General features: G+C 35.9%; 1 protein-coding gene across 1 annotated transcript; it reads left to right on the top strand.

The window, feature by feature from the left end:
• The first annotated feature begins 3,209 nt into the window (after nt 1–3,209).
• btc (betacellulin, epidermal growth factor family member) lies at nt 3,210–25,738 on the top strand. The gene is made up of 4 exons (XM_030149981.1): nt 3,210–3,470; nt 4,993–5,100; nt 22,370–22,487; nt 25,588–25,738. The coding sequence occupies exons 1-4, from the start codon at nt 3,431–3,433 to the stop codon at nt 25,736–25,738; spliced, it is 417 nt and encodes a 138-aa protein (XP_030005841.1). The 5' UTR covers nt 3,210–3,430.

Here is a 25,738-nt window from a genome sequence, read left to right as displayed (position 1 = left end):
GCCTTCGCCCCTATGTAGCTGGGATAGGCTCCAAGCGACCCCCGTGACCCTAGTGAGGATAAAGCGGGTTCAGAAAATGAATGAATGAAGGTAATAAATCACTTAAAAATGGTGAAATATGGAGAAAAAGTTCATTTGGGAACTGCCTCAAATGTAGCATTGGGTCTTCATGGGTTAAATCCCATTTTAATATGAGACATTGAGTGTTAACCTGAACCATCTGCTGTTTTTGCTTTTCCAACACAAAACTGCATCTTCAGTTTAACTCAGCAATAACCAGTTCAGATGATAAACAAATCCACATGTTGGAATAGTAGGTCTTTGTGACTCTGTATGTTTACAGCTCCTACACTTCTCCATTGTTGTTGTTGTTGTTGAACATTTAGAACTTACAAACTCTACTTCCAGAAATGTTTGGACATTAGGTTAAAATAAACCAAATTTATGGTTCAGTTTATTTGAACCTTTATTTAACTGACAAAAGAAAAAACAAAATATTTTCACAGATCAACTTGTAAATATGAATAAGTTTAGATTGTGATGCCTGTAACTCACTGAACAAATTAGGACATCTTTACCACTGTGTTACATTTCTTTCCTTCGTACTACATTTCTTAATTGTTTGTGAGCTGAGGACACTGTCATTCTTTCCCAAGTGGAGTCGTCCTCTTCTCTATGTCCATCCATTTTCAGTAGGACACAGACAGAAGGACAGTCCAACACCAACACTGTGACCATGAAGCCATGTTCAAACTGCTGCAGAATGAAGACTGGCACCGTCCTCATGAATTAACCACAAACTTAACCCATTAACACCAAACGTATCATATTTGATACATGAGTTTTGAAGCCCTCTGCATCAGGGGTGTCAAACATGCGTCCTGGGGCCAAATCCATCCCACCAAAGGTTCCAATCCGGCCCCTGGGATGAACTTACAAAGTGCAAAAATTCCACAGTCCAGGCTGTGGAACTCATTTTAGTTCAGGTTCCACATACAGACCAATCTGATCTACAGTCAAATAGTAACAGCAGAAGAACCGACAAAAAAGAATGACTGCAGATTTTCTTCTCGGTTTGATTTGAAAAAAATAATACTACATTCTGCCTATAAATAATGACAACTTCAAATTTTTGTCTTTGTTTTAGTGCAAAAAATAACATTAAAGTATGAAAATATTTACATTTACAAACTATCCTGTAACAATAAAATGTGAATAACCTGAACAAATATGAACAACCTGAAATGTCTAAGGAAAATTAAACACAAGTTTAACAATTTTCTTACTGTTACTAATAGTGCTAGGCAGCGATTAAAAATTATAGTATTATATTATTATTCGCAATTAATCACGTGGATTAATCACGATTAATCGCATAGTTGGGGGGGGCGGGGGTGTTGCCGGCATCAACAGTGTGTATTTCCTTTCAGTGATATTTCAGACTGAAGTACTCCGGTGATAAAAATAATTCCATATGTCAATGCTTCCAAACAACTGTGTCCTTCTCAACCCCACCATCTAAAGACATTTAAAATGAAAATGTCCATGGAAAAGATCGGTACTTTTCTCTATGTTTATGTCCACACCAGTTTATTTCCGCTTGTGAGTGATTGACAGGAGTCTTAAGCCCACTAATAAGTACTAATACTAATAAGCCCAATAATATGTGATGTTGAAATGTTAAAAGCAAGCAAAGGGGGCCCTCTAGTGGTCGGAATAAGTTGCACTAATGTATGTTTTGTCCTTGCGGTGTTCCCGTAGCCAATTCGGACATAAGAATGAACTAACAGACATGTTTCTTTCACTCTGTTTGTATGGCCTGAAAACTGTTTGCCTGTGAGTATTTTATGTTCAGTTGTAAGAATGAATAGTATCAAATACCTCTGATGTGAACCTTTTGTTACTGGATAAAAAGATGTTGTAAATCTTAATCTGTAAATGCTAATCGTTAGCGTGTCTATGGATTTTCCCATTCAAGTTAGCATTGAGCTAGTGATCTTTTTCCCATTCATTTAAATGTATAATGCCATGTAAATGTACTAAGGCAGAGAACAGAACTGAGACATATTTTGTTTGTATGTTGCAGTTTTACAGTGAGTCTACAGTAAAAGATTTGGACAGAAGTTTTGGGCATCTGGCTTTTCTTGTTAAACCTGTTGTCTATCTGCAGAGCTAATCGCTACATGCACACAAGCAGGGGCAGAATAATAGGAGTTAGAATAAAATGGCATTAATGTGAAATAAAAAAAATTGTCGGCATTATTTAATAAATGTGTTAACGCAGTAATACGCATTAACTTGCCCAGCCCTAGTTACTAAGTATTTAGTGTCTTTGTAAATCCGATCCATAATGCACATGTAGAAATGATAAGTTGAGGCATATTATTGTTAAAATTGCACTTATTTTTCTTAAGAAATTTCATTTTTTTTCAGGTTATTCACATCTGTTTGGATAGTTTATAAAACTAAGTATTTTCATCATTTAATGAGGTTTTTTTAGCACTAAAACAAATACAAAAATTTGGAGTTGTCATTATTTATAGGTTATTCTGTTACTATTTTACTGGTCCGGCCCACTGGAGATCAAATCAGGCTGAATGTGGAACCTGAAAGAAAATGAGTTTGAGAGCCATGCTCTACATGATCAGTGTAATATTTTTTGTCTTGAAAAACCTGATGTATACAATTAAATACATGCAATACACAGATAATCCACCAGGGGGAGGAATTCATTCACCAGAGGCCTTTCCAGTGACAAGACAAACAGAATAAAATAAAATAATAATGAAAAATCCAAAACTATTAGAACCTTGGTAAGATGTGGATCTTTGCAGTGTAAAGGTTCAATACAGTCCCAACTTTTCTGGAACAGGGTTTCATAAGATCATAGTCTCCTCTGGAACTTCACTGCAACACAATAAAAAGTATATAAATACATTCAGGTGTGTTTTGCCGTCAGGCCGGTTGCAGTTTGTTGTCAGTGAAGGTCCCGCCTGTCGTCCATTCTTAACTGAAGGAGAGTCAGCTGTGTAAGTGGAGTTGATCTGTGACAAGGAAATAACCTGAATATCTTGAATGGAGTTGTATTTCCCTTTAAAGGTGTGGGCGGGGACCAGGGAGGGCGGCATTGGGTTTCAAGTCCCCCCCCCCCCCACACACACACACACACACACACACACACACTTCTATTCTCACACTCTGTAGAGCAGAGTGCTTTCACATTCGCTCCGTCCATAAGCTCCCCTGACCTGGAGATACGCTGTGGAAATAGACTCCAGGAGGGTAAACCTGTAAGTGAGGGACTGCAGGACGACTCGGATCTACACTATGGACATGTGGATTTTATCAGTGGGATCTGAGGAAAGTATTGTTCCAACGTGACTCTCATTCCTGTTCACGTATCAGATGACCACTTTTGTCCAGTGAGGAGATGGCCCAGGTGTACAGACTGTATATGGGAATATTAACAGGTAAGGCTCACACCTGTTCAGTCTGTGGCCTCTGTACAGTTTGGTAGAAAACAAGCAAATGTTGATTTATCAGCTTTTTTTTTTGTTTTGTTTTTTATGTTTGCCTTTTCAGCAAACATACGTCAACCCATATTAAAACCTCTTAAGACCCAGGAAATGTCAGCAAAGTACAAGCTTTATATTGGAAAGCCATATTGGAAACATCATGATGCAACCGTTTTTTCAGATGCAGTTTTTCACATTTTTATGGAATGTCCTTTGTGGTGGAAAGTTTTGTTTTCTTTGTTTTCTTTTTTTTGTATAAAGTTGTGAAACTCTTGTCCATAAATGTGAACAGAAAACCCATAGCTGGCTCTGAGGAGGTTAAATCATGATTATATGTATTCACCGCTGCTTGTCGCTGCAGTTTTTACACATCCATGTTCTCTCACGATTGGGTTTAATGTAATGGGCTTTGTGTTATATTTGTAGACTTTGGTGTTGGTTAGTTAATGATTGTATGAAACGTCCATTCACCTGCTATATATTCCATGTAATTACGAATCGTTATCAAAACAGGTTTCCTTCCGCTGGCGTGAAACACAACGACGTGGAGTAAGATGGAAAGATGAGGTGCATGACTTTATATTTTCATAGTCAGTGGTAAAAACTATGTGATCACACCGCTCTGGAAACATGTTTAGTGTTTAAGTCAGAGGAAGAGAAAACAGAAGTGGGCGTTACCCAGAATCACCTCTCGCTCTCCCTCTCCTCTTCCAGCCCTATAAGGCAGGTTGGTATCATGACTCAGCAGCTCTTAGCTAATAATCCTCATGTTTTTCCTGTCAGGGTGTCCTGTTAAGAGCAGGAATGTGGTCGTAGATTGTTATTTAACCCTTTCATGCACAGTGGTCACTACAGTGGACAGTTCCTCTACAGCTTTACTCTTGTATATTCATGGGTTTTATTGTTTTAGTTCCATATCAAACCAACACAGTGGACACTTACGCATCATCTCATAAACCGCAATTCATACCATTATTGTAACTTTGCTGTTCTTGGTTGGTTCTTGAGTGGAAATCAATTGTTAATATTTATTTTTTGCATATTATCTCCATGAAGTGAGTAATAACTAGTATTAGAATATGTTAAAATGTGAGAAAACATCAGATTAGCTGCATTAAACATGGTTTCATTTCACTGTTTTCATATCAATTTATGATATTGGGTTTTATATACATGTTTCTTTGCTTCAAGAATAAAATTCATGGTGTAGCTGAGTGGACATTTTTGTAACTCCATGAAAAACAGGTTGATTTGAAAAAGAAAAAAAACATTCAATCACATTGTTTTTTTTTTCGTGCTTAAAGAGGAATAAAAACACTCAGCTGAAAAAAAATCTTGATTAAGTTTCTCATAATTCATGCATGAAAGGGTTAAATGTGCATTGATGTGCATACACTTATATGTGTGTGTGTGTGTGTGTGTGTTTGTTTGTTGTGTACCTCAGTGTAATCAGCTTTGTTTGTGTTTCTGGCTGCAGGTCTGGCCTTATGCAAATACTCCCTGGCCGAATGGAATGCCACAGACGAGTCTGCCAATCGAACTGTGTCCCAGTGTCATCGTCATGGCAACGGAGGCAATTGTACAGGTAGATAGGGGAGGGGAGGGGCGGCTGCTTTAGCGCTGTCATAAACGGACACTTTGAAGTTTTTATTGTTATGGTTGATGTAGAAACGGCCAAATAAAAAGACGCACTTAACAGGATTAGAAAGAGCGAGCGAAGACAGTGCAACAGTTCAAGCCGCAGGAGGAAGAAGGAGTCATGTTCCGAGTTGTCAGGAAAGAGCAGGAGTGATTAAAGTGCTGATCGCAAGCCAGGATGAGCTACTTCTAGAATCATGCCAAGTGTGGACGGATGTCAGAGACTGTCGAAGCTTTGTATCTGGGTGTCTCATTTGTGTAACATGTTTTTATTACAATAAAGTCAAATATCTTTAAATTTAGGTGGATTTAGGAGGCACTAGAAATGAGAACTGTTGTGTTTTCATCATCTTAGTCACTATTCACACAGATTTTTTTTTTTTCTTTTTTAGTTTCATAGGGGGTGGTACAAAAGTGCATTGTAGTCAGTGGTGGAGAATCCCAGCTCCATAAAGTAAAAGTCCTGCCATGTATTTGTTCCAACCATTCGCTGAACCCATTTTGATGAACACAACTCCTCATCCAGGTAGATGGGATAAGGAGTGGAATCACCTGTGTTAAATGCGCCAACACTTTGGAACAGTCTTCCACTGGACGTAAGGCAGGCATGCTCTGTGGATGTTTTTAAAGCAAAGCTCAAGACCAAGTTTTTACTGTGTTAATGTTTTTAGTTTTTATGTTTTATTGTGAGTGATTTTATATCTGTACAGCACTTTGATTGAAAGCGCTTTACAAATAAATTATTATTATTATTATTATTATTATTATTATTATTATTATTAAATGAACAGGTAGGACCAATACATGGCAGGACTTTTACTCTATGAAGCTGGGATTCTCCACCGCTGACTACAATCACCTACTACTGATCCAGAGCTCATATTCATCTTAATTTCAAGCGCACAGATAAAACAATCACTGACTCTAATGAGGGACCTGTGCATTTTTGCAGGTACCATTAAGCTATGTTCAGACTGCAGGTAAATGTGGCCCAAATCTGATTTTTTTGCCCATATGTGACCTGTATCTGATCTGTTAAAGACAGTTTGAACAGTACAAATCTGATTTTTTTTTAACCCTTTCATGCATGAATTATGAGAACCTTAGTCAATATTTTTTTTCTTGAGTGTTTTTATTCCTCTTTAGGCATGAAAAAAACAATCAACAAAAACAAAACATCATCAGAAAGTGATATACTGTGTGAAAACTATGAAATAAAAAACATTTTTAATGCCACTTATCTGATGTTTTCTCACATTTTATCCTACTCAGATACTAGTTATTATTCATTTCATGGAGATAATATCCTCTGAGACCAAGGAAATTGACAATTTCTTTCAACTTTTTTACACTAAAAAATTGTCTTGATTGGAAACTGCATAATGCAAGGTTTTTCAGATACATTTTTAAAATAACTCTTTATTTATTTTAATGGAATGTCCTTTGCAATGGACAGCATTTTAGTTAAACTGTCAAACTTTTGTCCCCTATAGAGGACACATTGCATTGCTGGGTCTCAGGAGGATATGCAAAAAAAAAACCAAAAAAAAAAACAACAATTTTTTGTTTCAGAAAATGGTTAATTACAGTGTCATAACAATTAGAAATTGATTTCCACTCAAACATGTTATTGCAGTTCAGATTTATCAAGAACAGCAAAGTTACAGAAGTGGTCTGAATGTCAGTGTATAGGATGATGCATGAGTGTCCACTGTGTTGGCTGATATGGAACTAAAACAACAAAACCCATGAATATACAAGAGAACAGCTGGAGAAGAACTGTCCACTGGAGTGACCACTATGCATGAAAGGGTTAAACCCGACCCAGGCCACTTTCATATGTGGTCCTAAATCCAATACGTATCTGATATTTTGCAATGTGACTTCAGTCTGAACGGCCAGGTCACATTTATCTGACCTTTAGGTGAGGCAAGGTAAGGCAGGTTTATTTCTATCGCACATTTCATGTACAAGACCATTCAAAGTGCTTTACATAAAATATTAAACGCATTACAGCAGAGTAGCAATAAAAAGTATAGGCATGAGAAAAACAAAAACAGATAAAACAGATAAAAACTTGAAGCTTAAAGGTGCCGTATGTAGGATTGTGTCCAAAACTGGTACTGCAATCACATTCCAAATCCTGTAGAGCACAGGTGTCAAACATGCGGCCCGGGGGCCAAATCCGGTCCGCCAAAGGGTAAAATCCGGCCCGCGGGATGGATTTGTGAAATGCAAAAATTACACTGAAGATATTAACGATCAATGGTGTCAAAATCATTTTAATTCAGGTTTCGCATACAAACACATACAGTCCAATTAGATTTCTAGTGAGTCAGAACCAGTAAAATATTATCATAATAACTTATAAATAATGACAACCCCAAATTCTTTCTTTGCTTCTTTGGTATAAAAAAGTAAAATTACATGAAAATGTTTACATTACCAAACTATACTTGTACAAAAAGCGTGAATAACCTGAACAAATATGAACAAACGGAAATGTCTTAAGAAAAGTAAATGCAATTTGACCAATATTCTGCCTGTTACTAAATCTTTTGTGCGATTGTAACGCACATGTGTAAATGATAAACTGATAAATAGAGGCAGTATATTGGTAAAATTGCACTTGTTTTTCTTAAGACAATTCAAGTTGTTCATGTTATTCAGATTTTAAAGGAAACTTTGGAGATGTGAACCTGATCATAATATAATTTTACTTTTTCACTGTTATTGTTTTACTGGTCCGGCCCACTGGAGATCAAACTGGGCTGAATGTGGAACTGAACTAAAATGAGTTTGACACCCCTGCTGTAGAGTGTGGTATCCCCCCCCCCCCCCCCAGACTGGGGGTTGACAGATCCAGCAAGAGCGTCTACTAACAGCGTTTCCACTAATCCTTGCCACCACGCCATACATTTCATACAAAAAAATCATCACCAGACTGATTCTACATCAGTATAATATAGAATAGAACAAGTATAATATAGAATAGAACAAGTATAATATAGAATAGAACAGGTATAATATAGAATAGAACAGGTATAATATAGAATAGAACAAGTAAAATATAGAATAGAACAAGTAAAATATAGAATAGAACAAGTATAATATAGAATAGAACAAGTATAATATAGAATAGAACAGGTATAATATAGAATAGAACAAGTATATATAGAATAGAACAAGTAAAATAGAATAGAACAAGTTATATAGAATAGAACAAGTAAAATATAGAATAGAACAAGTATAATATAGAATAGAACAAGGTAAAATATAGAATAGAACAAGTAAAATATAGAATAGAACAAGTATAATATAGATAGAACAAGTAAAATATAGAATAGAACAAGTATAATATAGAATAGAACAAGTATAATAGAATAGACAAGTATAATATAGAATAGAACAAGTAAAATATAGAATAGAACCAGTATATATAGAATAGAACAAGTAAATATAGAATAGAACAAGTATAATAATAGAATAGAACAAGTAATATAGAATAGAACAAGTATATATAGAATAGAACAGGTATAATATAGAATAGAACAAGTATAATATAGAATAGAACAAGTATAATATAGAATAGAACAAGTATAATATAGAATAGAACAAGTATAATATAGAATAGAACAGGTATAATATAGAATAGAACAGGTATAATATAGAATAGAACAGGTATAATATAGAATAGAACAAGTAAAATATAGAATAGAACAAGTAAAATATAGAATAGAACAAGTATAATATAGAATAGAACAAGTATAATATAGAATAGAACAAGTAAAATATAGAATAGAACAAGTATAATATAGAATAGAACAAGTATAATATAGAATAGAACAAGTATAATATAGAATAGAACAAGTAAAATATAGAATAGAACAAGTATCATATAGAATAGAACAAGTATCATATAGAATAGAACAAGTATAATATAGAATAGAACAAGTATAATATAGAATAGAACAGGTATAATATAGAATAGAACAGGTATAATATAGAATAGAACAAGTAAAATATAGAATAGAACAAGTAAAATATAGAATAGAACAAGTATAATATAGAATAGAACAGGTATAATATAGAATAGAACAGGTATAATATAGAATAGAACAAGTATAATATAGAATAGAACAAGTATAATATAGAATAGAACAAGTATAATATAGAATAGAACAAGTATAATATAGAATAGAACAAGTAAAATATAGAATAGAACAAGTAAAATATAGAATAGAACAAGTATAATATAGAATAGAACAAGTATAATATAGAATAGAACAGGACAAACATCCTGTTCACTCAAATGACAGTTTGAGAACATTCAGGTGATAGAGAAAAGGGAAATGAGCCTTAAGTTTACCTTTAACTTCTGCAAAGTACAAGCGGCACAGACCCCCCCCCCCCCCCCCCCCCCATAGTATTATAAGAAACCAGCTGACCCCCGAGCCCCCCCACGGAACATAATTCCTTAATGTCTGGTGACAGTCAAGGCCATTTTATAATTACTTAGAACATAATTCCTGCATACTGCACCTTTAAAAGAAACAGTGCAGATCTGACGTCATTGAAATGCAACAAATGTCACAATTCTGTGTGCCAGGAGGAAGAGCGGCAGGAAAAACACATTTAATGTATTTATTTCTGTAAACACAGGGTTTGCCTGCGTGGTCACATGTTACGTCAGGACCTCTTTTACATATGCGGGTCACTTCAGGGTCACATTCAGTTCATACTCAAAACTGATAGAAGTGGCATAACCCCTTTAGCCCTATCAGCCCGCCGGCGGGCCTAAAAAATTATATTAATGTTCATCTACTATAAAAATATAATAAATCAGGACAATGGATGTTTTTTTCAACTTTTGCTCAAAGTTTAGACCCTAATGTTAATAAAAGTACATCAAAAGTGTATTTTAGTGCAAACTTTAATGTTCAAACATGATTTTTAATCTTTGTGGGGTGAAATATACGCTATTAAAAATCTCCAACACAAACAATTAATTTATGCAAATCATCGTCAATCAAGCCGAAAAAAAACAGGCGAGGATAAAAAATTCTAATTTCCCTTTTAGTTTGTTCCAGTTTACTCAGGCAGAGTAATAGATACAATATTTTAGACAATGGGAATAGATTCTGTGAGGTCTGTAAATGTCCACAGACACCAAGAACATCCATATGAACCTTATTATTGTGAAGGAATTCTTCATTTACTTTGGGTTTGTCTGTTTAGGCATTTTTCCCCTGAAAATATGGTCAGGGTTAAACAAGAATGAGCACACAAAAAATTGGATTTAACCAAAAAAATATAACAGTCTTAGTGAAGGATGGCCATTGAGTTCAACTTCACCACTTACAGGCAAGGCAAGGCAAGTTTATTTGTATAGCACATTTCAGCAACAAGGCAATTCAAGGTGCTTCACACAGGACATTGAAATAAAAGAAACAAAAAGAAACACATTTAAAACATTATAAAAGAAACATATAAAAGGTGATTAAAAACAGCAAGTAAGAAAACAACACATAAAATAAAATAAAAAATAAATAAATAAATAAAATAAAATAAAACAAAATAAAATAAAATAAAATAAAATAAAATAAAATAGAATAAAATAAAATAAAATAAAATAAAATAAAAACACACACATATTAAAGTAAAAGTTGCAGTGCAGAGTTTCAAAGAGAATAAAAAAATTTAAAAAGTCAAAAGCCTTTTAGTCAGCAGCAGCAGTGAACAGGTGAGTCTTTAACCTGGACTTCAAAGAACTCAGACTCTCAGCAGACCTGATATTTTCTGGTAGTTTGTTCCAGATATATGGAGCATAGAAACTGAACGCTGATTCTCCATGTTTAGTTCTGACTTTGGGAACACAGAGCAGACCTGAACCAGATGACCTGAGTGGTCTGGATGGTTCATACTGGACTAGAAGGTCTCTAATGTATTTTGGGCCTAAACCATTCTGTGCTTTATACGCTAGTAAGAGAATTTTGAAGTCTATTCTCTGAGAGACAGGGAGCCAGTGTAGAGACCTCAGAACCGGGCTGATGTGGTCCACTCTCTTGGTCTTAGTGAGGACTCGAGCAGCAGATCTCATAATGGACCTTAAAATGCTTTTTTAAACTGATCAATAGTGTTTTTTTCTATCTTGTGTAACCGTATATTTCTCTTTTCAACACTGAGGTTGTAGCAGTAAGCTTGAGCTCAAGTTTCCGTGAACAACTGAAGCGCTGTCATTGATGTTACCTGAACAGCAGTATTGTTTTACAAGCTCATTTTCAAAGATAATCTCATGTGAATAGGTAATAAAGATAGCGGCAGCCCTGTGGAACAACCATGTGGTCAGACTTTTAGCCCCATGACCTACAAGCAGCTGTTGAATATGTGTGTGTTTATAGGAGAACGACGTAGAAGAGTATACTAACAGATGGACAGAGAGGACAAACAATGGGATTTGTAACTTTATCTGAACTTTGATGCATTTAATTTAGCGTTGAATTGTAATAGTTAACGAGATCTTGATGACACTGGGCTTTTCTGAGCCATGATTCACTCACTGGTCTTCCTCTGCGGGTCGTATTTCAGTTTGTCTATTTATACATGAGGCCACAGCAGAAGGTGAGAGTGTGTCGGGGAATAACGATGACAGAACGTGACTCACTTCAACTCAATACTCTCACATGTGTTACTATCTGTTTTCATCATCAGCTCCCACACTCTGTACACATGCCAATTTAGAATTTAACAACGTGTTTTAGTAATATTTAAAAACTGTTTATTTAGTATGTTTTTTTATAAATGACCTTTCTGAAGTGTGTCCAAATCAGGGCTGTCAAACATGCGTCCCGGGGGCCAAATGCGGCCCCCCCAAAGGTTCCAATCCGGCCCGTGGGATGAATTTACAAAGTGCAAAAATTCCACAGTCAAGGCTGTGGAACTCATTTTAGTTCAGGTTCCACATACAGACCAATATGATCTACAGTCAAATAATAACAGCAGAAGAACCGACAAAAATGATGACTTCATATTTTCTTCTCGGTTTGATTTGAAAAAAATAATATTACATTATGCCTATAAATAATACAGACTTCAAATGTTTGTCTTTGTTTTAGTGCAAAAAATAACATTAAAATTATGGAAATATTTACATTTACAAACTATCCTGTAACAATAAAATGTGAATAACCTGAACAAATATGAACAACCTGAAATGTCTAAAGAAAATTAAGCACAATTTCAACAATTTTCTGTCTGTTCCTCAGTGTTTAGTGTCTTTGTAGATCTGATCCATAATGCACATGTAGAAATGAGAAGTTGAGGCAGAATATTGTTAAAATTACACTTATTTTTCTTGAGAAATTTCAGTTTTTTTCAGGTTATTCACATCTTTTTTGTTTGGATAGTTTATAAAAGTAAGTAATTTCACAATGTAATTGGGTTTTTTGCACTAAAACAAAGACAAAAATTTGTAATTGTGATTATTTATAGGTTATTCTGTGATTATTTGACTGGTCTGGCCCACTGGAGATCAAATCAGGCTGAATGTGGAACCTGAGTTTGAGAGCCCTGCGTTACTATCTCGTCTCATCATCACCTCCCACACTCTGTACACATGTCAGTTTAGAATTTAACAACGTGATTTAGTAATTTATTAAAACAATTTCTTTCATTTTTTATTTTTTTTAATAAATGACCTTTCTGAAGTGTGTCTAAATGTTAATATTCAAATGTACGCAGATGATGCTGTTATTTTCAGACATGCCAAAAATCCGCAGGAAGCCTCAAAAATCTTTGACAGCAACTATATGAGCCATGTGCAGAACTGGGTCAAGGAATCCTGTTTACAGTTTAATACAAAGAAAACAGTCTGCATGGTGTTCACCAAAAAGCTAAATGAACTTAATCAGTCCAACATCTTTCTTGAAGAGGTGGAACTTGATTTGGTCAAAGAGTTTAAGTATCTTGGGTTAACCTTAGACCCAACATTAACATTTAAGAAACACGTAAAGCGACAGTAAATTTTAATGCAGGGGTGTCAAACTCATTTTAGTTCAGTTCCACATTCACCCCAATTTGATCTCAAGTGGGCCAGACCAGTAAAATAAGAACAATGAAAAAAGTAAAATTACATTATGATAATGTTTACGTCTACAATGCTTCCTTAAAAATCTGAATAACATGAACATCCTGAAATGTCTTAAGAAAAACAAGAGCAATTTTAACAATATTCTTCCTCAGTTTATCAGTTTATCATTTACACATGTGCATTACAACTGACATTACAATTACAAATACACCAAACATTTAGAAAATTGGTAAAAATTGCATTTACTTCTCTTAAGACATTTCAGGTTGTGCATATTAGTTCAGGTTATTCACATTTTTTGTAAAAGGGTAGTTTATTAATGTAAACATTTTCATGTAATTTTCCTTTTTTTCACTAAAACCAAGATAAAATCTGCAGTTTTCATTATTTATAGGTGATTATAATACTATTTTACTGATCTGACCCAATTGAGATCTAACTGATCTGTATGTGGAACTGAATTAAAATGATGTTTACACCATTGATTGTTAATATCTTCAGTGTAATTCATCCTGCGGGCCGGATTGGACCCTTTGGCGGGCTGGATTTGGCCCCCAAGCTGCATGTTTGACACCTGTGTTTTAATGTGTAAAACTTTAAACAAGTCAGACCTATTTTGACCCTATATGCTTCTAAGAAAAAAAAAAGTGTTTTTTTGGTTTACTTTTTATGGACATTTGATTAGTTTGGTGTCTTTTGACTGTGGATTTTTAAAGGGGCCTGAGAGCACATGGTGACCAACAACACAACTTCAAGCTTCCTGAAGCATGTCTTTGTAAAAAAAGGTTGAAAACATGGCGACAACAACTAAAAAGTTGTCAGAAGAGCTGGAAGAGATTAAAAAAAACACTCAATTTCATGTCTGAGGAGATCAGCAAAGTGGTTAAGCAGCAAGCCAGTCTGATAGGCCTAGTGGAAGAAGTCCGTGAGCTGAAGGCCACAATCAAACTTAAAGACCAGAAGATCCACCTGCTTGAAGAAAGGATTGATGACTTGGAGCAGTACTCCAGGGGAAACGATCTGATCATCACTGGGCTGGATACTAGACATCGCAGCTATGCCAGGGCTGCAGCCAGTGACCAGCAAGGTGAGGATGCACCACCTGAAGAACTGCTCACACTAGAGACACAAGTTGTTAACTTTTTGAGCAGTAAGAACATTGATCTGGAGAGTGTGAACATCTCAGCTTGCCACAGCCTCCCACGCAAGGATAAAAATGCCAAACCAACTATTGTTGTTCAGCTTACCAACAGAAAGTGTGACAACGTTAGTACAGGCACTGAATCCAAATGCAGAACTTGGACACAAAAAATAAGGTTCAAAAGATTTATTAATTACACACAGGTGTAATAATAATAATAATATCAGTGACAGAATCTTGAGGATAAAGGTTGGGGATTTCCTCCTTAGATTCGTCCTCCGGATCGAGGGCGACAGCCCGTCTCCCCGAGCGGCCTTTGGGGTATTTTTCCCGACTAGGGAAAAGCAAAGGGAGGTCAGGGACGGAAACAGGTCATACACAGGCAGAAGGCAAAAAACCGAGGAATCCAAAAACGGGTCAAAACAGGCAGACAAACGAACAGACGAGGTCAAAACGCTGGTAAGAACTGCGAGAGTTACAAACTGGCGATTGACAAAAGGAAAAGACAGGGTTTAAATACACAAAAGGGAGGGAAGACAACTAGACACAGGTGGAGCAAATCAGGGCGGAGACAGGTAATCAGGACAGAGGTCAGGATGAACGGGGAACAGGAAGTAAAGACGACAGACAAGACACATGAGGGAAAACTTAACAAAATAAACCAGGAAGTGACACACAAAACATAAAAGACAGACAAAACCAGACTATCGTCTGGCTGCAGGTATGACAGAAAGTTTAAGATTAATTTACTGTGACAGGCAAAAAAACTAAAGGGCACAGGGGTTTACATAAATGAACATTTGACAAAGAAAAACGCTGAAATAGCTAGGCATAGTCACATACTCAGAAAACAAAATAAAATTCAAGCAACATGGACAAGGAATGGGAAAACATTTATCAAGTTAAATGGACCACCAGAGCAGGCAAAGGTGATTGCAGTGAGGGATCTGAGAGACCTGGAACAATACAAGTGATAATGGATACAGCTTGGTTAGCAAACGGCACACTCAGTGAGGACTGGAAAATGTTTGGTTTATTAGAACAAAGAAGCAAGATAATGAGTTTGTGCCAAGTTTGCAGTATGGAAATAGAATTTGTTGCTTTTTACTTTGAGTTATATCCTGTGCTTTATGAAAATAAGAGAACAGTTGTATTACACATGCACATCTTACAATCTTGTGACTTGTTTTGTAGTTTTTTTGAAAATTCTTTTTTTTTTTTTTTTAGTTAGGATATGACGGATAAAAATATATCTTTTTCTTTAGAACAGGAGTATGACAATTTCTATGAGAATGAAAACTATTTAGCTGATCCTTGTTTTAATAGAATATATGAAGAGTCATACTTAAGTTTTTTGAAGTCATCTGAACATAAATCATTTAGCTTTGAGAAAGACATTGATCCAGATGTAAATTTTCACAAAGATTGGAACTCTGGGTCCAAGTACTACACGGAAAATCAGTTTAATGAACTCAGTCTGAATGGATTTTCAATTATACACTTTAATAGTCGAAGCCTCTATGCAAATTTTGATCAAATCAAAGAAAATGTGCAATCATTAAAACATAGTTTTCAAGTCATTGCCATCAGTGAAACCTGGTTGACAAATGAAAAGGGCTCCAATTTCATATTAGAGGGATACAATCTTTTTAGTGTAAACCGCAAAAATAAAAGGGGTGGTGGAGTGGCTTTCTTTGTACAGAAAGAGTTTCAGTGTAGAGTGGTTGACAGTACAGTTGTGGATGATATTATGGAGAGTCTGACAATTGAAATTCATTCCACTAATCTGAAAAGTATTATTGTGAGTTGCATATATAGGACACCTGGCTCCTGCATTGATTTCTTTGTTAATTCCATGGTTGACATTTTAGGTAAAGTACATGATAAGAAACAAGTTTTCATTTGTGGAGATTTCAATATTGATTTAATGAAGTGGAATGAGCATAGCATGACAACAGAATTTTGCAACACAATGTTTAGTTTAGGTTTCTGGCCTCTAATTGAAAACCCGAGTAGAATAACTAAAGACAGTGCAACACTTATAGACAATATTTTTACGAATACTTATCACCATGTAACAAGCGGTTTGCTTATAAGTGACGTCAGTGACCACCTTCCTGTTTTTGTAGTTGTGCATAATTTAATTGCTAAATGTTCGGTTGATAAAAATAAACGTTCCTGCAAATTAAGGAGATTGAAAACACCAGAAAGAATTGAAGCCTTAAAAATGGATCTTTGGAATTGTAACTGGGACGAGGTTTATGTTGATGATCCAGACCTAGCATATGATGCATTTTTGTCTGCATTTTTAAAATTATATAATAAGCATTGTCCTATAAAAATGTGTAGGGTGAAAGATCAATATGAATTTAAACCATGGATTACTAAAGGTCTGCAAAAGGCATGTAATACAAAAAATCAACTGTACAAAAAGTTTTTACAGCAGAGAACTAGTGATAGTGAGGAAAAATATAAGCGCTATAAGAACAAACTAACGACCATTATGAGGACTCAAAAAAAGGAATACTATAGTAAAATGTTGGAGGACAGTAAAAATAATGTACAAAAAACTTGGAAAGAAATCAATTGTATTATTCAGAATAAAAGTAATAATTCAGAACTCCCAGATTTTTTTTATAAATAAAGTTAATAATAAAGTGGATGATTTAAAAAATATTGTTGATGAGTTCAATGACTACTTTGTAGATGTTGGAGCTTCCTTGGCAAAACAGATCACTGTATCTGATGACAACAAAAATAAGTTTAATAATTTGATTAACACTAATGCTAGTTCTATGTTCCTAAGTGGGGTACATGAAACTGATATTATTGACATTGTAAGAAAATTAAAAAACAAGAGATCATTTGACATACATTCCATTGACACAGTAATTATTAAAGATGTTATTGATTATATTGTCAGACCCTTGACCTATGTTTGTAATCTGTCTTTCCAAAAAGGAATCTTTCCTAATAATATGAAGTTAGCAAAGGTGATCCCAATTCATAAAAATGGAGATAAACACTGTATGGAAAATTACAGACCAATATCACTTTTGCCGCAGTTCTCTAAAATTTTAGAGAAATTGTTCGCGAAACAATTAAATTCCTTTATTCATAAAAATAAATTACTAAGCGAAAATCAATATGGATTTAGAGAAAGCAGAACTACTGCTTTTGCAGTAATGCAAATCCATCCATTCTCTTCCGCTTATCCGGGGCCGGGTCGCGGGGGTAACAGTCGAAGCAGGGATGCCCAGACTTCCCTCTCCCCAGACTCCTCCTCCAGCTCTTCCGGGGGGACCCCGAGGCGTTCCCAGGCCAGCCGAGAGACATAGTCTCTCCAACGTGTCCTGGGTCTTCCCCGAGGTCTCCTCCCGGTGGGACATGCCCGGAACACCTCCCCAGGGAGGCGTCCAGGAGGCATCCGAAACAGATGCCCGAGCCACCTCAGCTGGCCCCTCTCGACGCGGAGGAGCAGCGGCTCTACTCCGAGCTCCTCCCTGGTGACTGAGCTCCTCACCCTATCCCTAAGGGTGCGCCCAGCCACCCGACGGAGGAAACTCATTTCGACCGCTTGTATCCGGGATCTTGTCCTTTCGGTCATGACCCAAAGCTCATGACCATAGGTGAGGGTAGGAACATAGATTGACCGGTAAATTGAGAGCTTCGCCTCTCGGCTCAGCTCCTTCTATACCACAACCGACCGGTACAGCGACTGCATCACTGCAGACGCTGCACCGATCCGCCTGTCAATCTCACGCTCCATCCTTCCCTCACTCGTGAACAAGACCCCAAGATACTTAAACTCCTCCACTTGGGGCAAAGACTCCCCACCGACCCGGAGAGGGCAAACCACCTTTTTCCAGTCGAGAACCATGGCCTCGGATTTGGATTTGGAGTAATGCAGTAATGCAAATGGTAGAAGAAATAGCAAATGCAAATGAAAATGGTGAGTGTTCTATTGGTCTGTATATTGATCTACAGAAGGCGTTTGACACCATAAATCATAGTCAGCTATTGAAGAAATTAGAGATGTATGGAATACGAGGGGTTGTTCTTTCCTGGCTGGAGAGTTATTTAGGTAATAGACACCGGTGTGTACAAATTAATGATACGATGTCAGCACTGAGAAGGATTACATGCGGTGTACCACAAGGATCAGTGATTGGTCCAAAACTGTTTATTCTTTATATCAATGACATCTGCAATGTAACAGATTTTTTTAGATATGTAATATTTGCTGATGATACCAATTTATTTTGCTCTGGAAAGAATTTAAAGGAACTTCTGTGTAGTGTAGAAATGGAGCTGGAAAATCTTAAGACTTGGTTTGATGTCAATAAATTATCTTTAAACATTAAGAAAACAAAATTTATGGTTTTTGGGAATCTAAATGTAAGTGATTGTAATGTTAAATTAAAAATTTGTAATGTTGATATTGAAAGAGTTTCTGAGACTAAATTCCTTGGAGTTGTCATTGATCAAAAGCTAACATGGAAACAACACATTGAATACATTAAAGGGAAAATCTCAAAATCACTTGCAATCCTGTATAAATCTAGAAATGTATTGAACTCCAAGGCCTTGCATTTAATCTATTACTCATTGATTGTTCCCTATATAACTTACTGTGTGGAATTGTGGGGATCCACCTTCAAAACCACTATAAATTCAATAATAAAACTGCAAAAACGAGCTATGCGTATTATCAATAAGGCTGATTATTACGCTCACACGGAGCCACTTTTTCTAAATTCTTATGTGATGAAATTTTATGAGCTCTTTTATTATAAAATAATGCAAGTTATGTTCAGAGCTAAATCAAAAATGCTCCCTGACCCAATACAGGGGTTCTTTTCAGTTCAGGACATTCCATATAATCTCAGAGGTGTTTGCAAATTTACTGTACAAAAAGCTAAAAAAGGTATGAAAAGGAGATGTGTGTCCATTATTGGAGTTAAATTTTGGAATGATGCCAACATAAATTTAAAAACATGTAATTCTTTCTTGGTTTTTAAGAAAATGGTTTGTAAAGCTATTTTTGAAGCTTATAAATGCGATTAATTATCTGTTGTTGTTTCTTTGGAGGTTGGTAGCCTAAAAAGTTGTAATATAGGATAGGCCTTGATAAGCAGTGTGCTTCTGCCTATACCTTTTCAGTCATTATTCAACACATTATTCAACACAAGATTCTTGATTTTGTGATTCTGTGATTCTTTTTCTTTCCTTTGCATGAAATGTCAATACTGTGTACAATATTTGGTGTTGTCATGACTGAATAAACTACTACTACAAGATGTTTTTACACTTTATGATTTCCTCTCACATTGAATACTGTAGAACTGTGTGGTCACCTGCTGCTGGCACAACGCTCAAACCCATGGAATCATTTTTTAAAAAGCCCTAAAAATATTTGACAAAAAAAACATTAGTTTCCACCGTTGTATTGTTTTAGATAAATATAAATTTCTTAATTTTAATAATTTTGTGAATTTCAAAAATGCTAGGATGCATGGATACCCCTCCCCCCTTGACAGATTTGATCAAATCCTGCTCTGTCAGGGGGAGGGGCCACAGCTCCAGGAGACTGTGGTCGCTTTTCCATTGGATACCTGCGCAAAACTTTACCTATATTTACTAAATGTTGTTATGCCCAGCTCGTATGAGAGCATAACAAAAGAAGGGAAGGTCCGCACAGTGACAATTAAAGGTGATGTAATTTTAATCAAGATACACAAATCAAACTTACTCAGGTGAAAAAATCAGTAATCAGTGGTGAGGTGTAGGATGTGTGGATGCATGTGAGAACAAAGAAACCAAAAGAACCAAACAAACATAACCAAAAATCAGACGGCCATGCTGGGAGGGAGAGAGAGCCATCTTGGTTTCCAGCACACTTATACAGGGTCTGGTCAGGTGTGTCCAACGAGCAGGGAGGAGCCAACCAGAGCTAAAATGGAGGAGTACAAGGAGAAACACAGGCAAAATGGCTGACGGCCATCACAATGTCAAAAAAACAGAAGTGCGTAATGTCATTTTTTCCATTAACTCGCAAATGGGATGATTTGTTTATTTATTATCCCGAGATGACATGAGAAGTCATTCCATAAACATGGCGACGAAAGTTAATATGGTGTTGATTTACAGACATATTCATTATTATTATATATTACCCCACTATCTCCTACTAAATTAAAAAATGATTGGGTTTCCTGGTGTGTCCACACATACCGCGACATGTTTCTTCTTCTTTTTCGCTTGTTGTAACGTCCGTCAACATGCGTTTTTTTAATTCACCTGACTCTAGTTGCAAAAAAAGGTCTTTCCATTGCAGTTTTGCGTGATATACCATTTGTGCTACACCCGAAAAACCACCTCATGCCAGCGCAAAAACTTACACTCAGGGTGAAGCTGCGTTTCAGTTCTATGCAGCTAAACTCCTGAACAGTCTTCCTGATGACGTCAGACAGGCCTCTAGTGTGACAGTGTTTTAGTCCAGGCTGAAAACAGCTGTTCAACTGTGGATAGAACAACTGAAAGGGTTCTATCTGCACTCTTCTCTTGTACTTTGTTTTAATTGATTATTATTTATGTTTTACTGATTATGTTTTAATTGTAATTGTGTGTTTTTAATTTGTCTCTTTGCCATTTTTGTAAAGCGCTGTGAATTGCCCTGTGTATGAATTGTGCTAGACCACAGGTGTCAAACATGCGGCCCGGGGGCCAAATCTGGCCCGCCAAAGGTTCCATTTCAGCCCGCAAGATCAAAGTGCTAAACTGAACCTGAACACCCCTGTTGTCCAAATCGTTTTGGTTCAGGTTCCACATACAGACCAACGTGATCTACAGTAAAAATAACAACACAATAACCCATAAATAATGACAACTACAAATTTTCTTTGTGAAAAATTATGTGGAAAAAATTTAAGTGAAAAAAAAAAAATATTACACTGTGAAAATATTTACATTTACAAAACTATTCTTTCACAATAAAATGCAAATAAATACATAAATAAAAACAAAGATGAGCAACCTGAAATGTGTAATTTTAACAATATTCTGCCAGTTACTAAATGCTTGGTGCATTTATGGATCCACTGTGATCTGGAGTTGTGTTAATAATAAGAGATGTAATATTGTAGAAATTGTTCAAATTTTAGTTCAAAACTCCAGAATTTGAACAATATTCTGCCTGTTACCAAATGATTGTGTAACATTGTGTGTAATGCACTTGTATAAATAATAACTCTAGGCATAATATTGTTAAAATTGCACTAACTTTCCTAATGCAATTTCTGTTTTTTCAGGTTATTCACATCTTTTTTGTAAAATGTAAATATTTTCATAATTTATTTGGAGTTTTTTTGTACTAAAACAAAAACAAAAACTTGGATTTGTCATTATTTATCAGTTATTAAGTCATTATTTTACTGGTCTGGCCTGCTTGAGATCAAATTGGGCTAAATATGGCCCCTGAAGCAAAATGAGTTTGACACCCCTACGCTAGACAAATAAATCTGCCTTGCCTTGATCGAAAAATGAGACTTTTGGTGAAATTGTCATTTTTCCATTAGGTACATTTTTATGCACAAGTTATATTTGCGCAACTTGAGGGTCAAGGGAAAAGCGACTTGTGAGGGGCCACACAGGTGCACTACTGTTGGACAAACTACACTTTCAGTCACTGGAACTGAATATTAGAACATTTTACCACTCAACATAAGAGACTCCCAGTCATATGCCTCCTTCAAATCACAACTTAAACACTGGATGAAGGAAAACCAAACCTGTGACCATCAGGAGATGGTCCTCACTGTGTTGTTCTGTGTGTTTTTATGATGTTTTGTCTCTTGTCAGTTGTCTTTCTTGTCACCTTAGCACCGTTGCTACAATCTGACATATTTACAGCTGCAATTACTCTAGCTGTTCATTAATATGCACTGTCCCTAATAAATAAATAATTTGATTAATTTCTTGTGCCAGACACTTTAGATAAGGAACAATGGGATGACCACTTTTCCAAATGCCCCGAGGAGCTGATGTACTACTGCATCCACGGAGACTGTCGTTACATTAAAGACCAGAACACACCGTCGTGCAGGTGAGACATTTCTGCAGTGAAAACCATTTACTGTTTGTGAAATAAAGAGATAAAAAGAGAGATCTGCTGCTGTTTAACCTATACAGACCCAGTGCTACTTCTGTGGCAGTTCCAAAATAGATTGTTCTCTATATTTAACCTTTCTCAAGGGATTTATCACCATTTATTATAATATTATCCTCAGTTTTTTTTTTCGTTTTTTTTTTTCAGTGAAAATCAGGTATTTTCCTGTATTGAATTTTACTGATCATGTAGATGTTCATAAGAGCTCAGTTTAAGGTTGAGGGATATTATATGAAAAACAGAGAAAATTTAAGAAAAGCAACTTTTTCAGTGAAGATATCACTAACTGAACATAACCCCAGTGTGTCCATCCACTGTCATTGATCCAACTCTATGGGTTTTACTGGTGAATCCATGTATTAGAAGATGACGGTGTTTCCATGGTAACTACGGAGAATCTGAACGTCCAAATGGGTCATATCTGATGACCATGAAAAGATGAAGAACTGTATTTTACACCAATTATTTCAACATATTAATAGGTTTAGTGGTTAAGAAGATATTAAACACTTTAGATCAGTAGATAATAGTGGCTGAACAGTGGCTGTTTGGATCTTTACGGGTTAAAGGAGAGGAGACGACACCGTAAAGCAGGGCTGTCAAACTCATTTTAGATCAGGTTCCACATTCAACCCAATTTGATCTCCAGTGGGCTGGACCAGTAAAATAATAACATAATAACCTATAAATAATAACACCAAATTTTCCTCTTTGTTTTCGTGCAAAAAAATAACATTGAATTATGAAAATATTATAAAGATGTGAATAACCTGAAAGAAATAGAAACTTCTGAAGAAAAACGAGTGCAATTTTAACAATATTATGCCTCAATTTAGCACCTCTGCCAGGAGGTATTGTGATCACTTTGCTTTGTTTGTTTGTTTGTTTGTTTGCAACTTTACAGGAAAACTATTCCAGGAAATTTATTCTGTATTTTATTCTTCTATTTTGGTTTTCTTTATTCTTCTGTACAGCACTTTGGTCCACTGCAGTTGTTTTAAAGTGCTTTACAAATAAAGTTGGATTAGATTGGATTGGATAATGACGTGAAAAAATTTATACATTATTACATATTGCACCGTTATTACCTCTGCCAGGAGGTATTGTGATCACTTTGCTTTGTGTGTTTGTTTGTTTGTTTGTTTGTTAGCAACTTTATGGGAAAACTCTTCCACCCATCTTTCCCAAATCTTCCCCACAGATAGGCCTAGGCCCTGGGACCAACCCATTACATTTTGGACCAAGTAGGCCAAAGTTCAAGGTCACAAAATCTACAATTTTCCTATCTGTCATCACTGAGCAATTTTCGAAAATTCATAAAAAATTCAAAACGACTCCGATTAGCCTCCAATTTGATCCACCCGTAGCTTAGAACAATATCTTGTACCTGGCACAAAATTGTCCACATCCACTGTGGAATGTGGACTCTGTGGACATTTACATTTAACACTGAAAATCCCATTTACCACACATTTAAAATTAGAACTCAACAAATATTTATTGGAATTATATATAATTTGACAAACACATGACTGGTACCAAGCTTCAACTGTTTCTGCTGTATGGAACAACCTGGAAACGGTTTAATTTAAACAGAAATAGTCGATCCACACATGCACACCGTTCAGGGTGCTTGGCGGAGGTTTGTGTTCTCTGAACACTTGTTATTTATATGGATCAGATCTACAAATGCACAAAACATTTAGTAACAGACAGAATATCGTTAAAAATGCACTTCATTTTCTTTAGACATCTCAGATTGTTGCTATTTTTAAGGTTATTCACATTTAATTGTTAAAGGATAGTTTGTTAATGTAAATATTGTCATAATTTAACAGTATTTTTTGCACTAAAACAAAGAAAAACATTTGGAGTCGTCATTATTTACAGGCATAATGTAACATTTTTCCACATTAAACCAAAAGGAAAATTTGGAGTTCACAGAGTTGGAAAGAGTTTGGCTGGAAAAGCTTGATTAGATATTTCCTTACACCGCATCAGAAGTCCCACTATAGAGATAACTCCCCAATTTGCCGGAGAAATGTGGTAATACAAATGCAAATCATTATCATCTCTCCTGGAATTGTTCAGTTATCGAAAATTACTGGAAGGAAATACAGAAGGAAATACAAGAAATTATCGGGAGCCACTTATCCTTTGAATGTAAATCTTTATTTTTTGGACTTATACCAGAAGGATGGCCAAAGAGAGACAAATATTTATTTAATATCCTGCTAATAGCAGCCAAAAAAGCCATCACAAGAAAATGGCTTTCATCAGAAAGCCCAACGCTGTGTATGTGGATGGACATTACAGTGGACATATATAAGATGGACAGACTGACTGCAGAGGTGAACTATAAGAAGGACTTGTTTGTTACGCGCTGGAAGAAATGGATGGAATACATCATGCCACGCAGACCGGACTTTGATACTTTTATTTTTGTATAGAAGATTAGATATAGTAAATGCAATAACTGCAATTCACTCCCTACTTGTTAATGTTCTTTTTGTTTGTTTCATTGTTTAAAAAAAATGGGACATTCAGACTAATATACTGTTGATGACATTTAAAATGAATATCTTTGTCAAACGTCATGCAGAATGTCAACAAAAAAGTGAATTTAAAAAAAAAAAAAAAAAAAGGAAAATTTGGAGTCATTACGTATAGATTATTATGCTATTATTTAACTTTTTATCACAATTGTTCTGTATGTAGAACCTGAACTAAAATGAGTTCACCTGTTAATATCTTCAGTGTCATTTTTGCATGTCTCAAATTCATCCCATGGGCCTCATTAGAACATTTGGTGGGCCACTTTTGGCCCACGGGCCGCATGTTTGACACCCCTGCTGTAAAGGGATGAAGATTAGAAGAAGATGAAAACAAACAAAAAGAGAAAGGCAGCGAAAATGTTCCTGCACTGAAGAAGGATGTGAATGTTTTATTATAACGTGTCTTGGGAAGCAGAAGCACCAACAGATGAAAGGAAAATGATGAATAATGAAAGCTGTGTTTTTGCGCCGTCTCGTCTCAGGTGTCAGCGTGGTTACATCGGCTCCAGGTGTGAATACATGGACCTGGACTGGCTGAAAGGAGACAAAAGACAAATCCTCATTATCTGCGTGGTCACAGGGCTTGTGCTGCTCATCCTTCTTCTTGTATTCATCTGTATCTGTTCACAGTAA

This window comes from Sphaeramia orbicularis, chromosome 12 (assembly GCF_902148855.1).
Source record: "Sphaeramia orbicularis chromosome 12, fSphaOr1.1, whole genome shotgun sequence".
In the NCBI taxonomy this organism is placed as follows: Eukaryota; Metazoa; Chordata; class Actinopteri; order Kurtiformes; family Apogonidae; genus Sphaeramia; species Sphaeramia orbicularis.
This window is presented reverse-complemented; position numbering and strand designations above follow the sequence as displayed.

What these genes read in the sequence shown, in the direction of transcription:
- btc (XM_030149981.1), top strand. Translation starts at nt 3,431, where the DNA reads ATGGCCCAGGTGTACAGACTGTATATGGGAATATTAACAG. An exon ending in GTATATGGGAATATTAACAG is followed by an intron (nt 3,471 to 4,992) that starts GTAAGGCTCACA and finishes TTCTGGCTGCAG; the next exon opens with GTCTGGCCTTATGCAAATAC. An exon ending in CAACGGAGGCAATTGTACAG is followed by an intron (nt 5,101 to 22,369) that starts GTAGATAGGGGA and finishes TTCTTGTGCCAG; the next exon opens with ACACTTTAGATAAGGAACAA.